The sequence below is a fragment of the Mchenga conophoros genome, linkage group LG11 (assembly GCF_057382185.1).
Source record: "Mchenga conophoros isolate Kocher_MC1m ecotype Shallow Benthic linkage group LG11, M_conophoros_male_GT1.1, whole genome shotgun sequence".
Classification (NCBI taxonomy): domain Eukaryota; kingdom Metazoa; phylum Chordata; class Actinopteri; order Cichliformes; family Cichlidae; genus Mchenga; species Mchenga conophoros.
In genome coordinates this window covers 17214259-17234996 of record NC_140536.1, presented here as the reverse complement: position 1 = coordinate 17234996, position 20738 = coordinate 17214259, and the positions used below count along the sequence as shown (strand labels likewise).

Genomic DNA, 20738 nt, shown 5'->3' with positions numbered 1-20738 from the left:
TTCAGTCTTTGTCAGTTCTTTGCTGGCCAACTGTGCCAGCTCGCTAAAGCACTTAATCATTGACTCGCATTGCTTAAGAATGGACTGAATCACTCACAGTTTAAGAAACATCCCACGCCCCAAACCCAACATTTTTAGGTCTAGCGTAGCCAAAGATACCACATTGAATTTAAGCGATAAAATTACTGACCCGTTTCCTGGGAAAGCAGCAGTTAGATGAAGCCAAGCCCCGAATCCCAGAGGGAGAGCAGATGGTTTACTCTTTTTACAAAACAGAAAACTGAACTTCTATTGAACAATCCAGCACAGCACCCTCTCCGCACCGCCACGTGCTCTTTCTGCTCGCCTTGCCTCAACAAGGGCAGGCGCTATTTCTAGCAGCATCGTTACGCTGTTCCTGTTCTGTTGTCTCGTCGATTGTTTGCGTGTCCTTGCACCTGCCCGAGTCAGTCTCCAGTCTGCTCTGCTTTTCCATCACACTCGAGATCCCTCTGACACACTCAAACACGGCGTAAACATAGACTTGTGTGAACCGACAGTCAGCAGCTTGATTATTGAGCTTTAAAACCCATTATTAATTACAATTATCTAAACTTACAGTAGAGGCAATCCTTACTTTACTCAGCTAAAGACCTCAGATAAAGTTAAATCCTTTAGCACCAGTTTTTCAGCAGTACCTTTTACTTCATAATAATAAACAGTAGTAATCCCAGCATGAACAAATACAGATACAACACACACAATTACTTTGCTAAAACTAAACAAAACAACCTAACTGTTCGCGATTGATTTCCCAGTCTTTCTCTGATTATATATTTAATGTGTGTGCTTTCTTTTTTAATGTAAGCAGTCAGCAAATGAATCTGCCAATCTTGCTTAGCAGTTGAACAGTAAATGACATCGCATACATGCAACAGCAATACCATCAACACCTGGCAACATCAACACAGACCGTCTCCTACCCCCACCTGCACTGCACCACCTGGAATAACAAGGCCTCCTCAGTTTATTTACGCAGGCCCTGCGGACTACATATTCTTAGGGTTTCGAGCAACACATTGCTCTTAATCTCACATACTCTAGTTCTCACCTGAGAGCTCCCAGTATGACCACGACTGAAGATTATCAGGATACTAACATACATATGGCATCATGATGACTTGATGAGTGTGAGACTTTGCTCAGTAAAGTCTATAGTCCATATTTAAATCCTCCATCAAAAAGGAGTCACTGCTGTCACAGCATATTTATGCTTTTGTGAACGAGCCAAGTTCTCTAAAAAACAAAATACTGGCAATAAGCCTTCAGACTGAAACTCTGAAGACAAAAACGTCAAAGAGCATCAAAGAGGAACGCCAGAAGAACAACTCTGGTCAAAGGGATACTAATACAAGCTCCTCTAACAGCTGATTATATGCTAAATGAAAAGAGTTCTTCAAAGCCTGACATCACAACACTTAGAAAAGTCAAATGAGATAGAAGTGCAAAGAGATCAGACAATACTCTACCTTAGGGGAAAAAAAAAGTGTCCACATCCGCCCGAGCACCTAGGAAGAATTAAAGCAGCCCCTAGATGGGTGATGGCCCGACAGCAGTCAGCACTAATACTTTACTGAAGGTCACCGTGAACTGCAGAGGATATTAGCATCACTAGAATCACAATGCCTACTTCTTCATATGGGATTGCATAAACCTGCTCTGTTGCAGCTCAGATACGTTTCGCTGCTGGGATAACGCGATCTGATCTTCGTAGGCTAGCTTTGACCGTGAGGAGTGCAGCGTTGCAGTAACTCTGCTCGGCTTTTTCCATTCTTCTTTAATTCTATCTGTCTTCTCTCTCCCTCACTCTCTCTCTCTCTCCCTCTGTTCTTTGGTAAGCTGTGGCTCATGGCAGCTGCACACTGTGTAAACACACACACACACGCGCACGCACACACACAGACACACACACACACTAGTAGTAGCTGAGAGTTGCATATTTGGCAGCAGGGACCTATAATTGATATTATGATATAAAAGCCAGCCAGACTGAAAGTAAACCAAATCGTATAACCTTATATGGCTCCACTTTCTCCTATTAATAGCCAGTGACCACGTCGAACATGGTCAATATTGACTTGGTAACCAAGACACTGGCTGAGGCCCACCGAGGGCTCCTTCGCTCTCAGCCATCCCAATTTGAATAAATGCACTTAATTTTGCCCGCTTAGCAGCCACACTGCACATGCACTTTTCCACACTATGTTCTCACCCTGTTAAAACATACAACCGCAAACATATGGAAGCATGTGTCAAAGTAAGGAGCGGATTTCTGCGACGTGAAGGCCTCCAACTTGCTCTGAGCCAAAAGGAGGAGATGGTAAAAAAAAAAAAAGCATAAGTCAAGGGGGGGGGGGGGGGGGGGTGCTGGAAAAGGTGGTAAAGGGAGCCTAACAGAAGCAGAATTACAGGAGAAGCAGGAGAGCTGACACTGAGAAAAGTGGAGGTGGAATGTGAGGTGTGAGTCATGCTGGTTTTAAGCAAAACTCATAAAACCACAGGAGTTAAATATGCGCCCTCATTTTCCTGTTTCTGTGTAAGAGAGTAAAAAAAGGTTAAGGTAGAGAGAGAATGTGCACGCTGAAGGAAACAATGATGGCATCTTGTTCCGCTGCTGCTGCATGCTCCACATGTTTCACACAGTAAGAATGTGACTTAAAATGTATAAGGTACACAAACTAAGTGCAATATGTTTTGTCAGGAGGGATTCAGTCAGTTGTGGAAGCTTAGCTGTCATGAAGAGTTCATGAAATGACTAAGGAGGGCCTGTCTAGACTAAATAACTGATAGCAGCGCTTGCAGACTCCTTTCATAGCTCTCTTAAAGACTAATTTCCTGTAGACTATATGCAAAGGACAAAAATAAAGGCGAAACAATGTTGACAAATTAACCTGAACTCTATCTGCAGCATGTTCTATTGTTAAGTGACACCTGGAGAACCAATGTCACGATTACGAGAAACAATGAGGATATTACTTCAATGAATATGTATACCAAGCATCGTCTTTATAGATTTTAGAGGTTCAGACTGCACTCTAATAAAAGTTTCATATCAGTCTTCCTAATCTCATAATCCATTTCTTTCATTTCCCATAAGGGGCAATGCTGAAACATCCCTTCCAAAAAACTGCAGGTCTGTTCATGCCAAAAGATTATGAACTGTTGAGTAATGACGGGTGGGTAAAGCATTGTCCTTACTAGCCTCTACCTAACCCCACTGTGTAGCACAATGAAAGAAAATATTCATAGTATATGTGGTAATAGAAGAGTCAGATTAAACTAAAGCTCCTGATCTGCTACACAACGCCGAGCAAGAGGTCTTAAAAAGTGCTGTAAAGCATGAACATACTGTAGCTTAAATAAATAATTTCAACTTGTTTGTGTGGCTGTTTTTCTGCATGTGATGGCTTATAAATTCAGTCTCTTTCTTTGACTGTACCTGAAGATGATGACAGCTGACATGGTGACCAGATTATAGGCACACCCCTCTACCTGAGACTGTGCAACTGTAATGTCTTGATAAATGATAAATGGTGAATATATTCGAGCCTTCCCATTAATAAGAGACACACTAGTCTGGGGCTCGGACTCGGGGAATTTTAAAATTACCAGCAGTGATGTCTGGTACTGCCTTATCTGATCGCAACACGCCCGGGATTTCGCGGAAAATGCGATCTATCCTTGCAAAACCATCTCCAGGCAAAATCTAGTAATGAAGCCGTGATGTATCATCTAACAAGGAAAGGCATGACTGAAGTTGCTTACTTGTCTCTGTCAACATCACAACTCTGTTACCATGGCAGCCATAAAGTCATCAGCCCAAACAGAATGCAAAGTGCACCCTGCTTCATACCTGAACAGGTTTGTGTTACATCCTGAGCAGTAAAGGACCCTTTTGTGTGCACTCAGTTAGGCTGTGAAGACTATTAATATTGTCAGTTGGATATCCTCTCACTGGTAAAAAAAAAAATAAAATAAAATAAAAATAGGTATCTGAAAATATGTAAACAGTATACTTTGTAACATATCAAGAGAAGTTGTAATACTTGCTAATACTAGCATTATCCTTAGTGCTGATTAGTTGCAGAAGCTGTCTGTGCATATATATAAACTCAGGGAAGGAGGACCATGGAGGCTCCCTCACTTTCATCAGCACCAGTATTATCATTCCGTTGCTTGTATGGGTTTACAGCTGGATCGTTTCATCCTCTTTGAGCCATGGATTTAGGGACTCTGACAGGTGGTCAAAATGACCTGCTCAAGATCAAACTGAGCATCAGAATAAGGAGGAAAGTTGATATGTAGGATCTTTTACTGACTTGTTGATGCCAGAGGTCAGAGGAGAATTGCCAGACACTTTGAGCTGAAAGGAAGGCAAACCTAACTCAAATAGGCACTCGTTACAACAAAAGCACAATATGTTGATGGGCTACAGCAGCAGAAGACCAGACTGGGACTTATATTAGCAATTCACACAGGCTCACCAAAATCGGACAATAGAAGATTGAAAAATGTCACCTGGTCTGATGAATCTTGACTTCTGCCAACATTTGGATGGTAGGATCAGAATCTGCCGTAAACAACATGAAATCATGGATCCCTCCTTGTATCTATAGAGGCAACTCACTGTCAACTATATATATTCAACTTTGTGCAATGTACTGGAAGTTATTTGCACATATTAGAGCCATTTCGTTATATTTTATTACTTTGTAACAGATTGTAATATTTCATTACTGTCTCTGGGATTTATAAAGTATTGTGATTCAGGCTGACTGTGATGTAATGATGTAATAGTGTGGGGAAGTTTTCATGGCACACTTTGAGCCCCCTTGGTACCAATTGAGAAATTGTTGCCCATGTTGATCAAGATCAAGACAGTTTTGAAGCCAAACCAGCAGTACAGCATACCTAATGAAATGCCAGTGAGTGTGTGCTGGAATACAAATGTTACCTATAAAACTAGTCTACGAGACCTACAAACTTGTTTAAACAAGCCAGAAAAGAAATACCTAAGGTTGAATGAACAAAGAATCTTTCTTGGCACCCACAGACATTTTCACAAGTCAGACTGTCTGTGGTTAATATTTCATTTTGGTCTGATGTTAAGTCATCAAGAAAAACAGAAAACTACAAGACCACAGTATGTTTCAGACTTTCAAAAGTGCATCTACAGCGTTTCCTCGTTTGTCCCACTGCTAGTGACACTGCCGTGATTACAACAGACTGAGAGTGACACCTGCTGTCAAGCAAGTGTAAAAATACTGACGGCCCCAGTGGTGGTCCTCAGCCTCCTAGAAGGTGCAGCTATGGTAATCAAAGGTGCGTCTTGAGTTATAGCATTCAATAGATTCTCAGAAAACTTGACCTCTGATCTTGAGGTCACTGAGTTTTAAACGTTTCTAAAAATTTTAATAGATACACCTGTGGTATCAATTTGCAGAAAGTAGAACAGAAAAACATCCACTGGATTTCACAACACATTTTCACCTATAAATGACATAAAAGTACTTTTGCCTTTTCAATGTATTCAGATTACCTATTGTTATTTTTTATAAATCCAGATGGCAATTGGCAATTTAAATTTACATAAAGGTTCTCTTTCTAATACGATAATGTAACAACTAAGTAAAATAAATGTGCCACTGCAGTCATTCTTCAGCTTTCTTCACCAATATCATTTAAACCAAAGCTTACTAAAAAGGACGTGGATGGTACACATGAAGTTGGGTAAAAAATACTGACGGATCTGAAATACAAATATTTGTGCTTCTTTGGATTCTGACCCTATATACATGCGTCCTGCCAGCTCACGTGCTGTAGGTGCCACCCTTTTTGTACAGCTGAGTCTACTCTAATAAGTACTACTCTAGTAAGAGTATTTAAGGCTAGAAAAAGGGGATCTGTAGAGCCGCAGAGCATTTTTGTTTCGCAGCTAGTGAGCTGTGTGTGGTGGCTGCTTACTCCTGCTCTGTGGGCAAGTGTGTGTGTTTTGGTGATTTAACCTTTTTGACTTTTCTGATTATTGACCAATTCCTGGGTTTGTTTGTTTGTTTTAACCTTTTTTTAAAGGTGACAGCAACTTGTCTGTTTCTTTCAGTTTAATTAGGAACAAAAATATTAATAAAACCTTTTAATTTAAGAATTCTGACTCCACATCTCCTTTTGTTTTTTTTTTAACCCGACACCTTTTGTGACTTTTTAACAAATGGAATATAACATGTTATCAGCATAACACCACGCCATCTTCAGACTTATTTACATCTGTCAGAAGTGGTGCCAGTGGTAAACCTGCATGCTGTTGGGCTCTGAGCACAGGTCCTGCTAAAGGACATTGAGCCCTCATGATACCATAACGGAGTCCAATCCTTTCATTCTGATTCAGATGGTCTGTTTAGGATTAGCCTGCTCAAGGTCATTGTAAGGTTCTGCTCCTCCTGTTCCTCCATGCATAAAGGAGCAGATACCGGTCCTGCTGCTGACGGTCCTGTAACAACCTCCCTCCTGGTATCTGCTCTAGATTTGAGACTGTGCTCAGAGACAAACCTTCTCAGAATGACACATATGGATGTGCCATGTCGCTAGAGCCGGACTACCTGTAACCTGAATGGTCTGTGGCCACCGCCACAGACCGTTTTGTTTTTGTTATCTCGATCTCTGAAGTTTAACTGACTATGTCATTGTCTTCATGACTGTTTCACTCATTTCTTTAGGGTTTAATTGAGACGTGTCTATAAAGTAATGATGGTTTAAGGTTCCTGCAGCATAGTTCATTCAAGCATTCAAACAAAAAAATCAATTTGCAGAAAATCCACACTCAAAGTGCCTCACACACAGTCACACACAGTCTCTCAGATCACACGCCACTGACCTCAGCTGTGTTTTAAGTTCATTAAAGCGTGGCCTCTTGCTGGGATCGTACGACCAACACTTTGTCATCAAGCTGTAGAGAGTAGGAGGACACTGAGGGGGCATAGCCAGTCGCTCGCCATTCTCTATCCTGCCTATGACATCGTTGTTCTTCACACCCTGGAAAGGCTTGATGCCATACATCAGAATCTCCCACATGCAGACACCTAAAGAAAGACAAATAACGTGAGTGAGAATGAGACAGCTACAGCCTACAGGGGTCGTAAAGCAAAGACACAAAGCAAGGGTAAAACAGAAGCAGACTGGAGCGGGACAAAACTGAAGCAGCACAGACTTAAAACATACCAAACATCCAGACATCACTGGCTGTAGTAAATCTTCTGAAGTTGATGGATTCTGGAGCCATCCATTTAATAGGCAATTTACCTTTAGATGCTGAAAAACAGAAATGAAGAAAACTGTGTCACACTTCACTGATCAGGTCTGCTATGAATAATAATGGAGCTTCTCTCTGCCGGATCACAAAGAAAGTAAGACAAAGGTGGCGATGCTTTTTTACATACCTTTATAATAAGAGCTATCCTCCATGTATCGCGACAGCCCGAAGTCTCCCAGCTTCACACAGTCAACCGTTGATACCAGCACGTTCCGCGCTGCGATGTCTCTGGAGACGTCAAAAAGGAATTAGAGGAAGAGAAAAACTCACTGATATAATTTTTTCTATTCAAATTCAGTGGTCGCATTCATATCTAACATGCGTTTTCTTTTTTGACAGAACAACAGTGTTTCAGTCCAGTAGGTGACAACGCCACCTACTGGAATTATATTTATTTAGTAATTATGAATATTTTGCTATATTATTTCTGTATGGCTCTTTCCTACCTGTGTACAAATCGTTTGCTCTCTAGATACGCCAACGCTGTGCTGAGCTGGTAAGAGTACAAGATGAGAGTAGCCAGATCCAGACTGTATTTCCTCACCTGAAGAAACGACCGAAGCTGTGTAGAAAAACACAGGGAGATACTATATAAATAAAGCTGAAACGAAACACAATGAGAAAACAAACCAGAAAGCATATACATGAGTTAATGTATAACACCCATAATATTTAACCCTGGGGAATGTGAGGAAATAACTGACAGAAAAGTGTTTATCATCTGATCTGTTCTTAAACAAACACACAACAGGGCTACAGGTCACGTCTCAAAAACTCTGATCTAATTTATAGTTTCCAGTTTTTAAACAAATATAGAAAACAGCAGGGCTCACATACCACATGCACAGGGATGTAACTGTGCTTTACACAGATGCAACTTATACATATTCTTATTAGTGTCATACCTCTCCAAATGTACAGAGCTCCATGATGATCCAGACTGGATTCTCAGTGATGACTCCCATCAGCTTCACTATGTGAGGATGATCAAACTGACGCATGGTCACTGTAAGAAACACAAGAGGGAGGAGTCAAACAATTCCCCAAAAAGAAACCTTTTTTAAAAACTATTTAGAGGGTACTATGATTTTACTGCTATGAGGTCAGCATCTTACGTGCTTCTTGGAGAAATTTTTCCCTGACACTGTCTGATGTTGAGTTTTTGCACGTCTTCACTGCCACAGACAGAGCTGGGTTCTCCTGCAGGAAACGCATCCAAACAAGCAAAATCAGCATCATTTCAACACCAACACGCACCATATTCACTGTCTGCTCCACAGAAGTCACAATCAAACTCTAAACAGTTTGCAGTTTTCACTAAAGGGCCTTTAAAATAAATACTGTTACCTATTAAATTTGTTCTACAAGACCATCCCTTTATGCTTCTCTGGTACAAATGCTTTGACTGTGCTATGTGTCGTTACTGTGATATGACTGAATCAGTTTAGCCTCTCTTGAAAGTGAGTGTGCAGAGAGAGCGCGAGAGAGCAAAGACAACAAACGTACCGGGCTGATGTAAATTCCTTGGTGGACGTCTCCGAACTGACCCTCGCCTATGCAGCGTCCCAACTCGATACGATCCCGCTGAATCTCATAGTCCCGCGCTGGATGCACAAAATAAACACGAACACACACACAGATGAAAATGAACAGAGTAAGCCTTCAGATCAAAACATACACAGATTAATGTCCACACACTGGGCTTGCATTAACCAAGCTTGTCAGAGCACTTTATAGTATTTTTACAGCCTGTCTAAACAATCTGTAGGTTAAACAGCTTAAATACGCATGTTTGAGGTTAGTTTCAGACCGCACCATGGAAATAAATTGAATTCTGTCAGATGCAATATTTCAAAAATCTGACCTACTCTGACAAGCTTGAATTTATAAACAAGCTCACCATCAACAGCATGCAACAAGAGCATCAGCAAACCACAGCCAGACATGCCATGTAACACAGACAAACAGGAGCCAATTACAATGAGCATGAATTTCTATGTTGATTCAAATGTAATATGGATAAAGTCAGGTGGTATATGGTGAAAACTCTCAAAAGGCTCACAGGCCAACAGAAAACCTGTTGCTTTTGCTCGGGACGCAGATCACTGGAACTGTAGCAGCTCAATATTCTTTGTGTTTTCTGTCCAAAGTGGTTGGTAAAAATGAGTTTTTTTAATCTTTTGTTTTAGGTTGGTCTGTGAGATGCAGGCTGTTGAAAGCTGACGTTTCCTCATGACACTGCTGACCTGACTTTGTCCATGTAATAAGCTTATGAATAAAGCACACGTGAAGCCATAAAGGTCACTTTACTGTATTCTCTGCACTTTTATGACAATCATGGCTGTTCAAGCACATGGGCGACTTTTAGAGACAAAAGTTTCTGGGCAGTAAAACGTAGCAGCGATGACCTCAATGTGGAAACAGGCTGCATGAAAAAGGGAACCCTAATTATTGCTTTTGCTCTGTTCTCTGCCTCTAAATGTCACCCGTGTGGCTGACGCTTTCAAAAGTCCAGTGTTAAATAATGCAGTAAGACTATCCTGTTTGTTAGTAGTCTGGGTTTAAAATGTTCCAGCGTATAAATGTATGCATCTATTTAAAGCCGTCCCTCTCACTGCACTTACTCCTCCAGGCAAAAATTGCAATAAGGAGGATGCTCTGAATCAACTTGCCTGGTTACAAAAATATTTCTGAACGCCTGCCATGTTTCTGTTACTCTGAGCAGTGAATAGTGTTTTAACAGCGGTCGACTGTTTATATTATTATTGATTTTTCTGCAGAGTAACCTAAGCTCATTCTCAATTTGTTCCACCTTTTAAACACAGACAAAAACAAGATCCAAGTCCATTTGGGTTGTCTCACTTCTGAAGCTACCACCAGTTTAGCAGAAAGTCACAGCACATCACACATGAGCAGAGGGGTGTTTGGTGGTGGGGGGAGGAGGAGGGGGGTCCAATCAACAGGGTAGAGGTACAGACAGAAACTTTTTTTTTTCAGTCACAAGCAAACGCAAAAGGGTCACAACAACCACCAAGTCAAAGTGCCATCACAGTACAACCAGAGTTATGGTACTTTTTCAATCATTACCTTGGTCTAGTCCATAGTATTCTGGGAAAATGGGTTAGTGATAAGAGACAGAAATAGCTAGCTGTGAGTACAGAGAGCCACATGTTGTTACTGGAGTCTCTACTAATTAGGTCAGTGTTACTTCAACAGCTGCAGCGAGTGTGAGTGTAACAGTGATGCTGATGGATTAGAGCTACTGTAAGTCAGAAACAGTGTTATCACATTAAATAACTAATAGGTAAGACAAATAGATAAAAACCTTCCACTGTATAACTGCTGCAGTGATTCATATGTTTTGGTGGTCGACAGGTTATTTAACTCTATTTAACCTTAACTGAGTAGCTTTTAATGTCTTAAGAAACCATATCAGAAAAAAACATCCCGGGGTCTTTAAAAAGCTGTTACTCAGTTTCAGGGTCAAGCTCCTTGCCTGCTTCAAGCAGATTATTAAAACTACTAAAACTGGGTTAAGAACTGTTCAACGGATTAAAACCTGGAAGGACAGCTGTGAAACATCACCAGAGGAATGTGGTCAGGAGAAAAAAAAAATCTTGAATATGATGTTTAAAAGTGAAAGTAAGAGCATTTCCACACGCACAATGTGAAGAGAACTCAAGGGACCAGTGGTAGTGACTTGCCAGTGAAGCTAATTTGAAAAAAGGCTTCAGTTTGGTGGAGAGCACAAAGACTGGACTCTGGAGTAATGAAAAAAGGTCATGTGATCTAATAAGTCCAGGTTTACCCTGTTCCAGAGTGACGGGTGCATCAAGGTAAAAAGAGAGGCAGATGAAGTGATCCATCAATCACGTCATTGTTTTGCTTACTATAACAGTCCGTGGGCGCACTGTTATGATCTTGGGCTGCTTCAGTTGGTCAGGTGTAGGCTCTGCAACATTATGTGCCCAAACAATGAGGTTAGCTGGATCTACTGAACGACCTGACAATGTCAGGATTCACTGGGATCAAAGCGGGAAAGAGCAAGCCTAAACCCTGATAACAGTCTTTGGGATGTGCTGGAGAAGGCCAGTCCGACTCTTCCATCGTCAGTACAAGATCTTGGTGGATAATCAAAGGAACACTGGCTAGAAATAAATGCTGTGATATAGCATACAGGCCCGACAAGCCCACAGCACATGTCATCACTAGCTATATTAGAAAGGTGCAAGTTACAAAGCAAGCAACTTGCTAGCCAAATAGTGAACTGCTTGGAAACCTGCCGTTAACACAACCAAAATACTTATTAGCACACTCAAACTACCCAAGTACCAACATAAACAGCTGAACTTGACCTTTTTGGAGAAAAAAAACAAAAAAAGCTGAATGAGCCACTTGCAGTTCTGATGCAAACGAATGTTTCAATGCTTTTTGAGATTAGTAAAAAGCATTGCTGCTGTAGTTATTACTTTGGTACTGTGTTTACATGTGTAAGTCCAGAAGACTGAACTACAAAACTATAATTTATGAATGATCAAAAAGCAAAGCCATGTTGGGATTCAGCTGCATTCTGCTTACATGGAACGAGTGCTTACGATATTCAGGCAACATTTTATGGCAGCTTGAACAGGCAATTTGTCAAAACAGCTTAAAAAGAAAATACACTCCATCTTCCCATCCCACATTAAGCTGATACTGCCCGTCTACTCTGCCTTCTTATGCTGCCTATTCACCACAGCCACACAGCATCGAATTCAGCTTAACATGAGTCTTAAGCCTGGTTCACAGGCATCGCTCAGCAGCAACAGCAGCACAGCAGAACCTCTTCATATATATTTCTTATTTATTCAGCAATGTTTTAATTAATGCAAAGAACTGTTCAGCCTCCATGTATGACACACAAGGTCAGACAAATGCCTACGCTGATGTCTCATACTAAAAATATTACCAGCCTTTCACACTGAGTGCTATCACGGGAGGAATCAGTCATTTGTAAATGTTCACTAAAAATGCAGACAATGCGCGCATAATACGTCAAAAGAATCTGAGGAAGCTGCGGCTCTTGCCAAATCTTGTGGGAACTCGTGAAAATAAATATAGACTGCGAGTGTAAAAATACACACAGAATATGGTCGAAGTGGCTTCCCCCTTTTAAATAATAATAATAATAATGTGACCACGGAAAATGTGATCATTCACACAGGAGTCTGACCAGATCAAAAACCTCTTGGAACATATCTAACTGCACTCAAATTCATGCTTTAAAATTATGTCAAACAAAGGAATCTTTACATCAGGTCTGCAAGGTGACTTGATTTAATTTCAAGTGCTGGGTAAACTATTTAAGAATAAAATAGTGTGCAAACGTCTTGAGCTACCCATTTTTCTTTATATTGTGCTTCCAATGATCCAGACTTTCTTGTCTGGGTGATTTATTTATTTTTTATTTACTTTATTTTATTAAATTGTGGGCATTAGTTCTCCAGGCTTTTTGAAGGTCTGACCTATGAATGATTCAAGCATAAAAAGGCGCCCAACTAAAGGGATGAGCCAGTGTTGTGTTTACACAAAAACACAACTTGATCTATTACAAAAACACAAAATTTGTTCCCATTTTATTAGTTGAATCGATGAACGATAGTTGAAAGATAACACAATTTGAGAGGTATATAAAAAAGAGAGCTGTTAGCCAGAAACTTTGCATATATTGGTATGGTGTGCAGTGTGACTTCAAAAAATTTGAGGAAACTGGACAAGTTGATGACAAAAGAAGTGGCCTAAGCATATGCAGCTAATGAGCAGTTTTTTAAGAAAGCAAGCAAAGAACCTCAGAGATCCATGAGACCCTTGAGTTGAAGCCTCATGAGAAATGGTGTCAGTGGAAGGATGGCTGTAAAGATTCTTAAGGGAAACAGAAATAAGGGTGAGGTACGCCAAATTACTCAGAAAACTGACTGAAAATCTGTGACAACAGGTCTGATGGAGCGATGAATCTAAATGTGAATTGCTGTTGATTTTTTTGAGATAGTGTAGTAGTGAAGAGTAGACAGGAAAGCAGACAGAGAAGACGAGGAAGAATCCTGTATTCAGCCTTGCAGAATATATGGTCATCCTGAACTACATTAGCACCCAGTATTGCTAGAGTCTTTTTCACCATACAGCACCATCTGAAAACTTGTATTTCCATGTATGCATGTTTCAATAAATCACCGCTCCCATTTTCCAGTTTCAAATCACAGTATATACAAATGAAGGGGTGGCTCAAGACTTTTGCACAGTACCGTATACCAAGACAAATTAAATAAAATACAAAGATTTTCACAAGTGAACGTGTGCTACAGTAAAGAGGTTCCTGACTCCAATCTCATCCAAATTTAACTCCAAAATTCATCTAAAATGCCACCACACTCAGACAACATGCCTGTTCATGGCTTTTAATCTTCATCTATAATGAAATCAACAAAAAGAAACTGTGAAGTAGACAGAGTGTAAACAAAGTCCCTCTATAAAATGCCTCTGATACAAGTCTGACACGGTCCACTGATAGCGCAGACACAAACAGCTATCACTGCCTCGCCACTTGTCACTTTAGCTGCCCACAACATTTATGGGTATGTGTATCAGCGTATGTCTACTTACTCGAAGGCATGGTGTAGGTGTCCTCCTCGTCTATGATCTCAGCATAGTCGTCTGTTTCTGCAGAGCAAAGAAAAATCAGGATGAGAAAAAGAGCCGAGAACAAATCAACAAGTTCTGAGCTGATGACAAGCTTGCATCTAAAAATCACTACAAAGTTCTCGGTATCAATGATTTAACTGTATAACATGCCACCATGTCTAAGACCTTCCAACATCACTAAATAACTGAGTCCGGTGAGCACACCTTCACCGAGACAAAGACTGCAATTTGCAACATTAAGAGATGCACCATGATCAGAAAGAGCTACCTTGCCAAAAGCCCGTCACCATACCCGACTCCAAACACATGCACAACAACTGAAACGTTCGTGTACTACAGTGTGGCCTCACACAAGGAGTGACACGGAACAATTGAGAGGGAGAGAGAGAAGAGGAAAGGGGAGGGATGGAAATATTCTTTCTTTCCAGAGAAACAAGCTGGAGAAAAACAGGTTTAGTCATGGAGAGAACTAATACAGAGTCGAGCAGGGACAGAGAGAGTTAGAGAAATATTCTCCACACATACGGCAGCCTTAATGAAGATACAGAGCAGGAATTCCACTGTTACTAATGAAGGAGGTTTAAAGAAAATGCAGTTTACCATCGCCACTAATGTGACCTGCAGAAGCCACAAGCAGCATGAAACACAAACACCGGGGGAGAAACATGGAGAGAAGCATTAGTTTTACCGTTAATGGTTCTAAAAGGTCTTTTTTAAAATGTCATTTTAAGTACACGTGAATGAATCTGAAGTCAGTCGACAGCCTGAGCAGAGACAGAGTGACAGTGACTAAAGCTCTCCACCAAGACATCTGGCCAGACAAGGACTCTTCACTGCGCACACAGATGAGGCTTTATGTGGTAACAGCACTCGCACACATATCTGTGAACCCTTTATCTAACTCTTAGCCGTCACTGTCATTCATGACATTTAGAGCAGAGGACAGAGAAGCACAGTGACAGAGGAGAAATGGACTGGCTAGCAAGAGGAAACACGACGGGGGGGGTTATACCTGAGACGCAAACTGCTCGAGTTCGTACTCCGTCCATCCGCTTTTCCATCCGCTTCTCATGGTTTGAAACTCTGGACCAGAGAGAAGAGAATTATTTTGGGGATTTGGCTCACATTGTCTTAAGACAGAATGAGCTGCTATTTGCAGCTACGAAGACAGCGGCGCAACGAGGGAAACGAAGAATCCTCCCACATCCTGTCATGTGTGCTTCTTCAAGTGTCAAACATTAAAAACCAAAAAGTTTCTAAAGTTTACAGAGAATATTATATTTACCTTATAAGCAATTCAAGAATCCATGGATTTGAGACATGTTTATGCTCACTTTAGTTTCAGAGTCATAACAAAATGCGTGAAACCCATAATAACCACCCAATCAATCAAAGAAAAGATAACAGGCTCCACTGGTAAAAGAAGGAAGAAGATAGCTTGTTTTCACTTAACACAGCCCTGAACGAGCATAAAACAAATTAGTAGACTTACTTTGGTATAGATGGCAGAGCTCTGTCTCCCTCTGCAGAGACAAAATCCACAATTTAATTGGTCACAGAGCAGACTGACTTCATGCTAGAGCTACGATTTCACAATTTCTTTGTAGCCATAGCTATTTTTAGGAAACACTAGCCAGACACCATCTGGTTAATCAAAGCGACAAGCATAAAGCCTCACTAGTCACAATCAAGACTCCACCTCAGTCTGAGAGATGACTTGACAGCGATTTCAATGCGGTACTATTTACAGTGTTTTCTTTTTTTTTAAGCTACTGTTAGGATAGAAACAATAGAAACATGACCACAATCATCATCTTTGCACAATCTTACCGCTACAAAGCTACAAAAAACAAACAAACAAAACCCAAACAAACAACAACAACAAAAAAGTGAAACATTAGACTATAATATAAAATCTGCACAGCTGAACGTCATACCTTTGTGGACCCTGACGATGAAGGAGTGAGTAACTGAGGAGACGAGCCGACAGTAACCGTCAATCAAGTCGGCCATGTTTTCTGCCGTAGTCAGCAATGCTGTAGTGACAGTGAGGGGCTATACACACACACCCACAGAAGGATTAGTGTAAGAACGGGACAGAGAGCTACTTCACAGTGACACAACGAGGGCTTTATTAGGAAGAAGGCCTCCTATTAGTGCGTGCACACACACACATACAGTCCCATATAGACACATATCCCTGCTCCAATACTGTGGCAGTGACACGTTTTCTGTAAGCCTGCTGCAAACACACAGTCAATATGAAACTCAGGCTCCTCTCCTTTTTCCTGCAGCTCACCTAGTTTTTCATGCGTTTTAATATAACTTGAACTATTATGTTTAAGTAATTCTATACACAGTCTATTTTATAAAGTAAACAGTGACATTAGCATTCATCAGCTGGATGGAAATAATCTCTGTGACAAGTGTGATTTCATCAGCAGCCAACACAAGCAGGAAAACAACATCCACTTATTGGCACAGAGACTTTGCATTATATGCATTTTCAGTGAGAATGTACATGAGCCACATGTTTGAGAGGAAACGCATACAAATAAGTGTAACTCAAATTTAAACAGCAATAGGTTATATTTCACATTGTAACACACACAGAGAGCCAGGTGAAGAGTATACAGGGTGTGTGTTTTTACCTCAGGAGCTCCGGCCACATTCAGCTGCAGCATGCCTTTCCTGTCCTTCTCGTCCAAAGCAGAGTACTGGATGGACTGCACCTGATTAAAGTTAGCTAAGTGTGTGGGCTGCAGAGACAAAGGCAGAGTCACAGTCATTAAATACATCTGGAAATAGTCAAAAAGAATCTTTAGATATTTAAAGCCTAAGAATTATAAGAAACTATTCTGCATTATATCCTGTAACGTTTCAAGCAAAAATGAAAATGGATGTCAGTCAGCTTGTAGCACTGGATTGTATTGTCTACCTCAAGTTTCTAACATTGCTTACTACGAAGCACAGCATCAGTGAAACACGTGGCATGTGAACTAAGTGAAAGCGTCAGAAATATGACTGCTGCACTAAGCAAAGAGGAGCTTTCTCAGCGTCAAACCATGTCTAGACAGAAGGTCTCTAAGGAGGCTGTGCACTGCACTCTAAAACACTTTACAGAAACTTTATCAGCTGTATCCAAAGTACAGGCAAAGTGACCACAACATCAGAAGATCAATACATCAAGTTTGGTTCACTGACAGATAGAAAAGCAACTTCATAACAGACATTGCCTTTAAAATATTTAAAAAAAAATGCAAGACTCCAGTCAGAGGAGTAGTGCAGAAAGAAGATTATCTGGATCTCTTCTCATCTGCACGAGTTGAGGTCTATAAACCGTTTCTCAGGAGGGGAAACACAACAAACGCTTGGTTTGGCATTGGAAAAACTCCTACAGTATTTACTCAATAATCAAACGTTTGACATGACTGCAGTACCTCACTTTAGCTGCACAGCGTAGGCCTACTTACATGAAGGCATGGTGTAGTAAGGATGTGCTGAAGAGAGTTATTATAGTTGTGAATTTTCTAATTGGTTACTATTTTTATTAAGCTTTGACTTTCTGTCTGTAGTTTAGTTTCAGTTGATTGTTTGTTTAGTTTAGTTTTAGTTTCACTGTTTTAACAGTCTTTTTTTAAATATTACTGTATGTATAGAACAGACCAGAGGTAGGATTTAGGAATATCAGTATAGGTATTAAAATAAAAAGACATAACTTTTTGAAAAAGGTTGACTCGCATTCTTGTAAATATCCAAAGTCTCAATAAACGTGTCCATTAAAGGCTCAAGACAAGTTGTAATAACAAATTAACAAGGACTAAAACTAAGTCTTTTGTTTCTATATTTTTATTTTATTTCAGTTTTCCCACTAACAAAAACATATTAGGTTGTTTTTGAAAAGTTTATTGTTGTTTTTATCTTTGTTAACTAGAATGCTAGTTTTAGTTTTAGTTTAGTTTTAGCTAAATATAAAAACATTGGTGCTAAAGCAAACAAAAATATAGAGAAGAACACCACAGAGTGTCAAAATTCAACTTTGAGGGTGTTTTACTGACTACCCTGTGAACAGGGCGAAGCGGCACTCCATTCCTCAGAGATATGCTAAACCTTCTGGTTTCAAAACAAACAGACATTTTCAGCGTGTGACCTCAACCCCATTAATAATTTAAGGGGTTCTGAGAGAGACAAGAACTTCTTAAAATAATAGAATTGGACGACCTTGAGTCCACATTAGCCAGAAAGCATCAAGTCATTAAAGCAAAAGAAGTGTAAATAAACTTTTTGCTTAAAATGTGAAGTTGATCATTTATGATTTATTTAAAAAAAACAAACAAACATTAAAGTTAAATCTTCACTTGTGGTCTCAGATTGGTGCTTTTTAAAAATACATTTTCATTAGTTATATATTCTTCAATGACTGCCTATATTTTTACTTACTGCCAATAACAGTTAGTAATGTTATCACAGCTAGAGGTAGAGCAAGTCATCTACCAACTGGAAGGTTGGTGGATCAATTCCCCGGCTACCATAATCATGTCCTTGAGCAAGATACTTAACCCAATGCTGAAAACTGTTCTGTTTTCCTAATCCAACTGTGATCTGCATGCTGTTTCCCAGCTTTTTCCAATCTAACTGTCTTTTCCGACCTATTCTAACTTGGACAAGTGAGGAGATGAGAAAAGAATGAAAGAAAGGAGGCAAACCAGTAGAGGGCAGTATGGTGAACTGTTACTGTGACCTTACACCTAAGGCATACAGCAGTACACAGATGTGCTGGAAGCCTTCTAAAGAGGCAGGAAAAATACAGAAGTAATGCTAACTTTCTGTGGTGAGTTGTCTGTGTGTACACTCACCGTTGAGCCCTTATCTGTGAGGTAGCTGATTCCTTCCTCTGGTCCGATAGCTAACTCTACTGATATTACCCAGCTAGACTAGAGGGGGAGGAGAGACACAGTGCAGAAATGTAAATTTTGACACATAGCTCATATTTCATCACATCATGTACTTACACAAATTTTATAAAAGCTCTAATATACTCCTTTGTTTTTGATGTCTAATGGCATTTATAACAGAGTTAGGTTTGAAGTTAAAGTAACTGCTGCAGAAAATAAAGTAATAAGAAGAAATACTGACTCTACAAGACCTGAAATAAGTAAGTGTGAAAGCGAACACTACCCCGTGCATGATAAAGAAGCTCTAGCCTCCCACCTCATGACTTTGGCTATATTTCAGTGTATGGCTAATACATTAAAACATGTCATTATTGATCTTTACATGTAACATTATCTCAATGTACCGAGAGTCCTACCCCTAAAGCGCATTTGAAGCACTCCTTGTCGAAGCGGTAGATGGGAGAAAGTATCTCAAAGAACTTGTGGATGCTCTGTTCATCATTGAGGTTAGCAAACTGCTTAAAGGTCTGCTGGATCTGCTTACGAAGAGCCTTCGGCTGATAGAGAGAGAGAAAAGGGGAAGGACAAAACACTTAAAAGAGTAAGGGCTTTCTGGGAAACAGCTGAGAACAAGCCAAGAAAAGCACAGCACACAACTGACAGGCCCCACTGTGAGTGACAACAGGAAGTTTAACTTAATTCCAGACAATCTGACTGATCAGACATTTAGCCAAATGTCCTTTCAGTCATCGGGTTTGTTTCCCTGCCAGTCACCCAAACAGCCTGTCAGCTCTAACTCAGCCGATACACAAAGCAGGAATCAGATGCAATTTGTGCTTTGACACCATTGTTACCAGGAAGTGGGTAGACAGTTAGTCACTAAGTGGGTTTAGATTATTATATTAGTTTAATCTCACCTTAAGGGAGTCAAGGAGGCTTTTGGGGAAAAACCTTCTCAAACCAACATCTTTCCTGAAATGAAAGAATAGTGCCACAACATTTTTCTTTGGACTAATTTACCTCAAAATAAAAACATTTTGGAAGCATACACTCAAGACAGCATGACATGACATAACACAATCTTACTCTAGTAGCTCGTAGTTTGATTTCTTATCCAGTGCGTTGCCTGGCATCTCTCTGAAGAACCGCCTATATAATTCACAGAAAAGATTAACATATGAACAGGATCAACAACTAGCCTCAAGTATTCAGGACAACTTCTACATATGGGATTTAGACAGATTTAGCAAACACACATGACACACTCAAGTTCATTGTGGTTTGAAGTGTATCAAATACCAAAACACCTGTAATGTGTGTGTGTCTGATGAGCGCGTTCTCACCTTATTTCCAAACAGCCCAGTTTCAGTGCAACATCTTGATCCACCCGGTCAGCTATGTGTTGCATGTAATCACTCTTTACCTGGAGAGACACATGGTGTGGCAGCAGATTTTTAATAAATATAATGAGCTAAGGACTGGAAATGTCTAATAACAGCATACATATTAGATACGACGGGCATCTTTTTACATGATTTAAAGACATGTCTGCCTCATTTGGACATAGCAGAAATGAGGCAATCATACAGAAGACAATAAATGACAGAAGTCACTTAAGAAAACCAGACTAGTTTTCTTTCATTCAGTATCCTGCTGTGTGGCCTCACCTGGTGATAGAGGTAGTTGAGAGAAGGTTTGTCTTCAGAAAAATGGCTGAGATAACCTTTAGGAAAGTACCGTATCCGCAACTCATACCTGAGAAAGACAGCAACAATGTTACCAAATACCAAATACACACACACATGCACAAACTCATAATC

The 20738-nt window shown here is 40.3% G+C and overlaps 1 protein-coding gene across 6 annotated transcripts in view; it reads right to left on the bottom strand.

Moving 5' to 3' along the window:
* LOC146563837 (focal adhesion kinase 1-like) overlaps window positions 1–20738 on the bottom strand; it is a 63043-nt gene that overhangs the window by 19234 nt on the left and 23071 nt on the right. For 5 of the 6 annotated variants that reach the window (XM_085291168.1, XM_085291165.1, XM_085291166.1 and 2 more), the window contains 20 exons: window positions 20586–20673; window positions 20262–20341; window positions 20005–20067; window positions 19836–19890; window positions 19335–19475; window positions 18880–18957; window positions 16675–16782; window positions 15961–16078; window positions 15516–15546; window positions 15036–15106; window positions 14624–14641; window positions 13985–14041; window positions 10433–10453; window positions 8852–8949; window positions 8461–8545; window positions 8251–8351; window positions 7792–7907; window positions 7473–7573; window positions 7255–7344; window positions 6911–7115 (listed from right to left, as the gene is read on the bottom strand). In XM_085291168.1, coding sequence (XP_085147294.1) covers window positions 6911–7115; window positions 7255–7344; window positions 7473–7573; window positions 7792–7907; window positions 8251–8351; window positions 8461–8545; window positions 8852–8949; window positions 10433–10453; window positions 13985–14041; window positions 14624–14641; window positions 15036–15106; window positions 15516–15546; window positions 15961–16078; window positions 16675–16782; window positions 18880–18957; window positions 19335–19475; window positions 19836–19890; window positions 20005–20067; window positions 20262–20341; window positions 20586–20673 — 1725 coding nt within the window. The remainder of the gene's footprint in view (window positions 1–6910; window positions 7116–7254; window positions 7345–7472; window positions 7574–7791; window positions 7908–8250; window positions 8352–8460; window positions 8546–8851; window positions 8950–10432; window positions 10454–13984; window positions 14042–14623; window positions 14642–15035; window positions 15107–15515; window positions 15547–15960; window positions 16079–16674; window positions 16783–18879; window positions 18958–19334; window positions 19476–19835; window positions 19891–20004; window positions 20068–20261; window positions 20342–20585; window positions 20674–20738) is intronic. The other variant, XM_085291171.1, reaches the window with a different exon arrangement.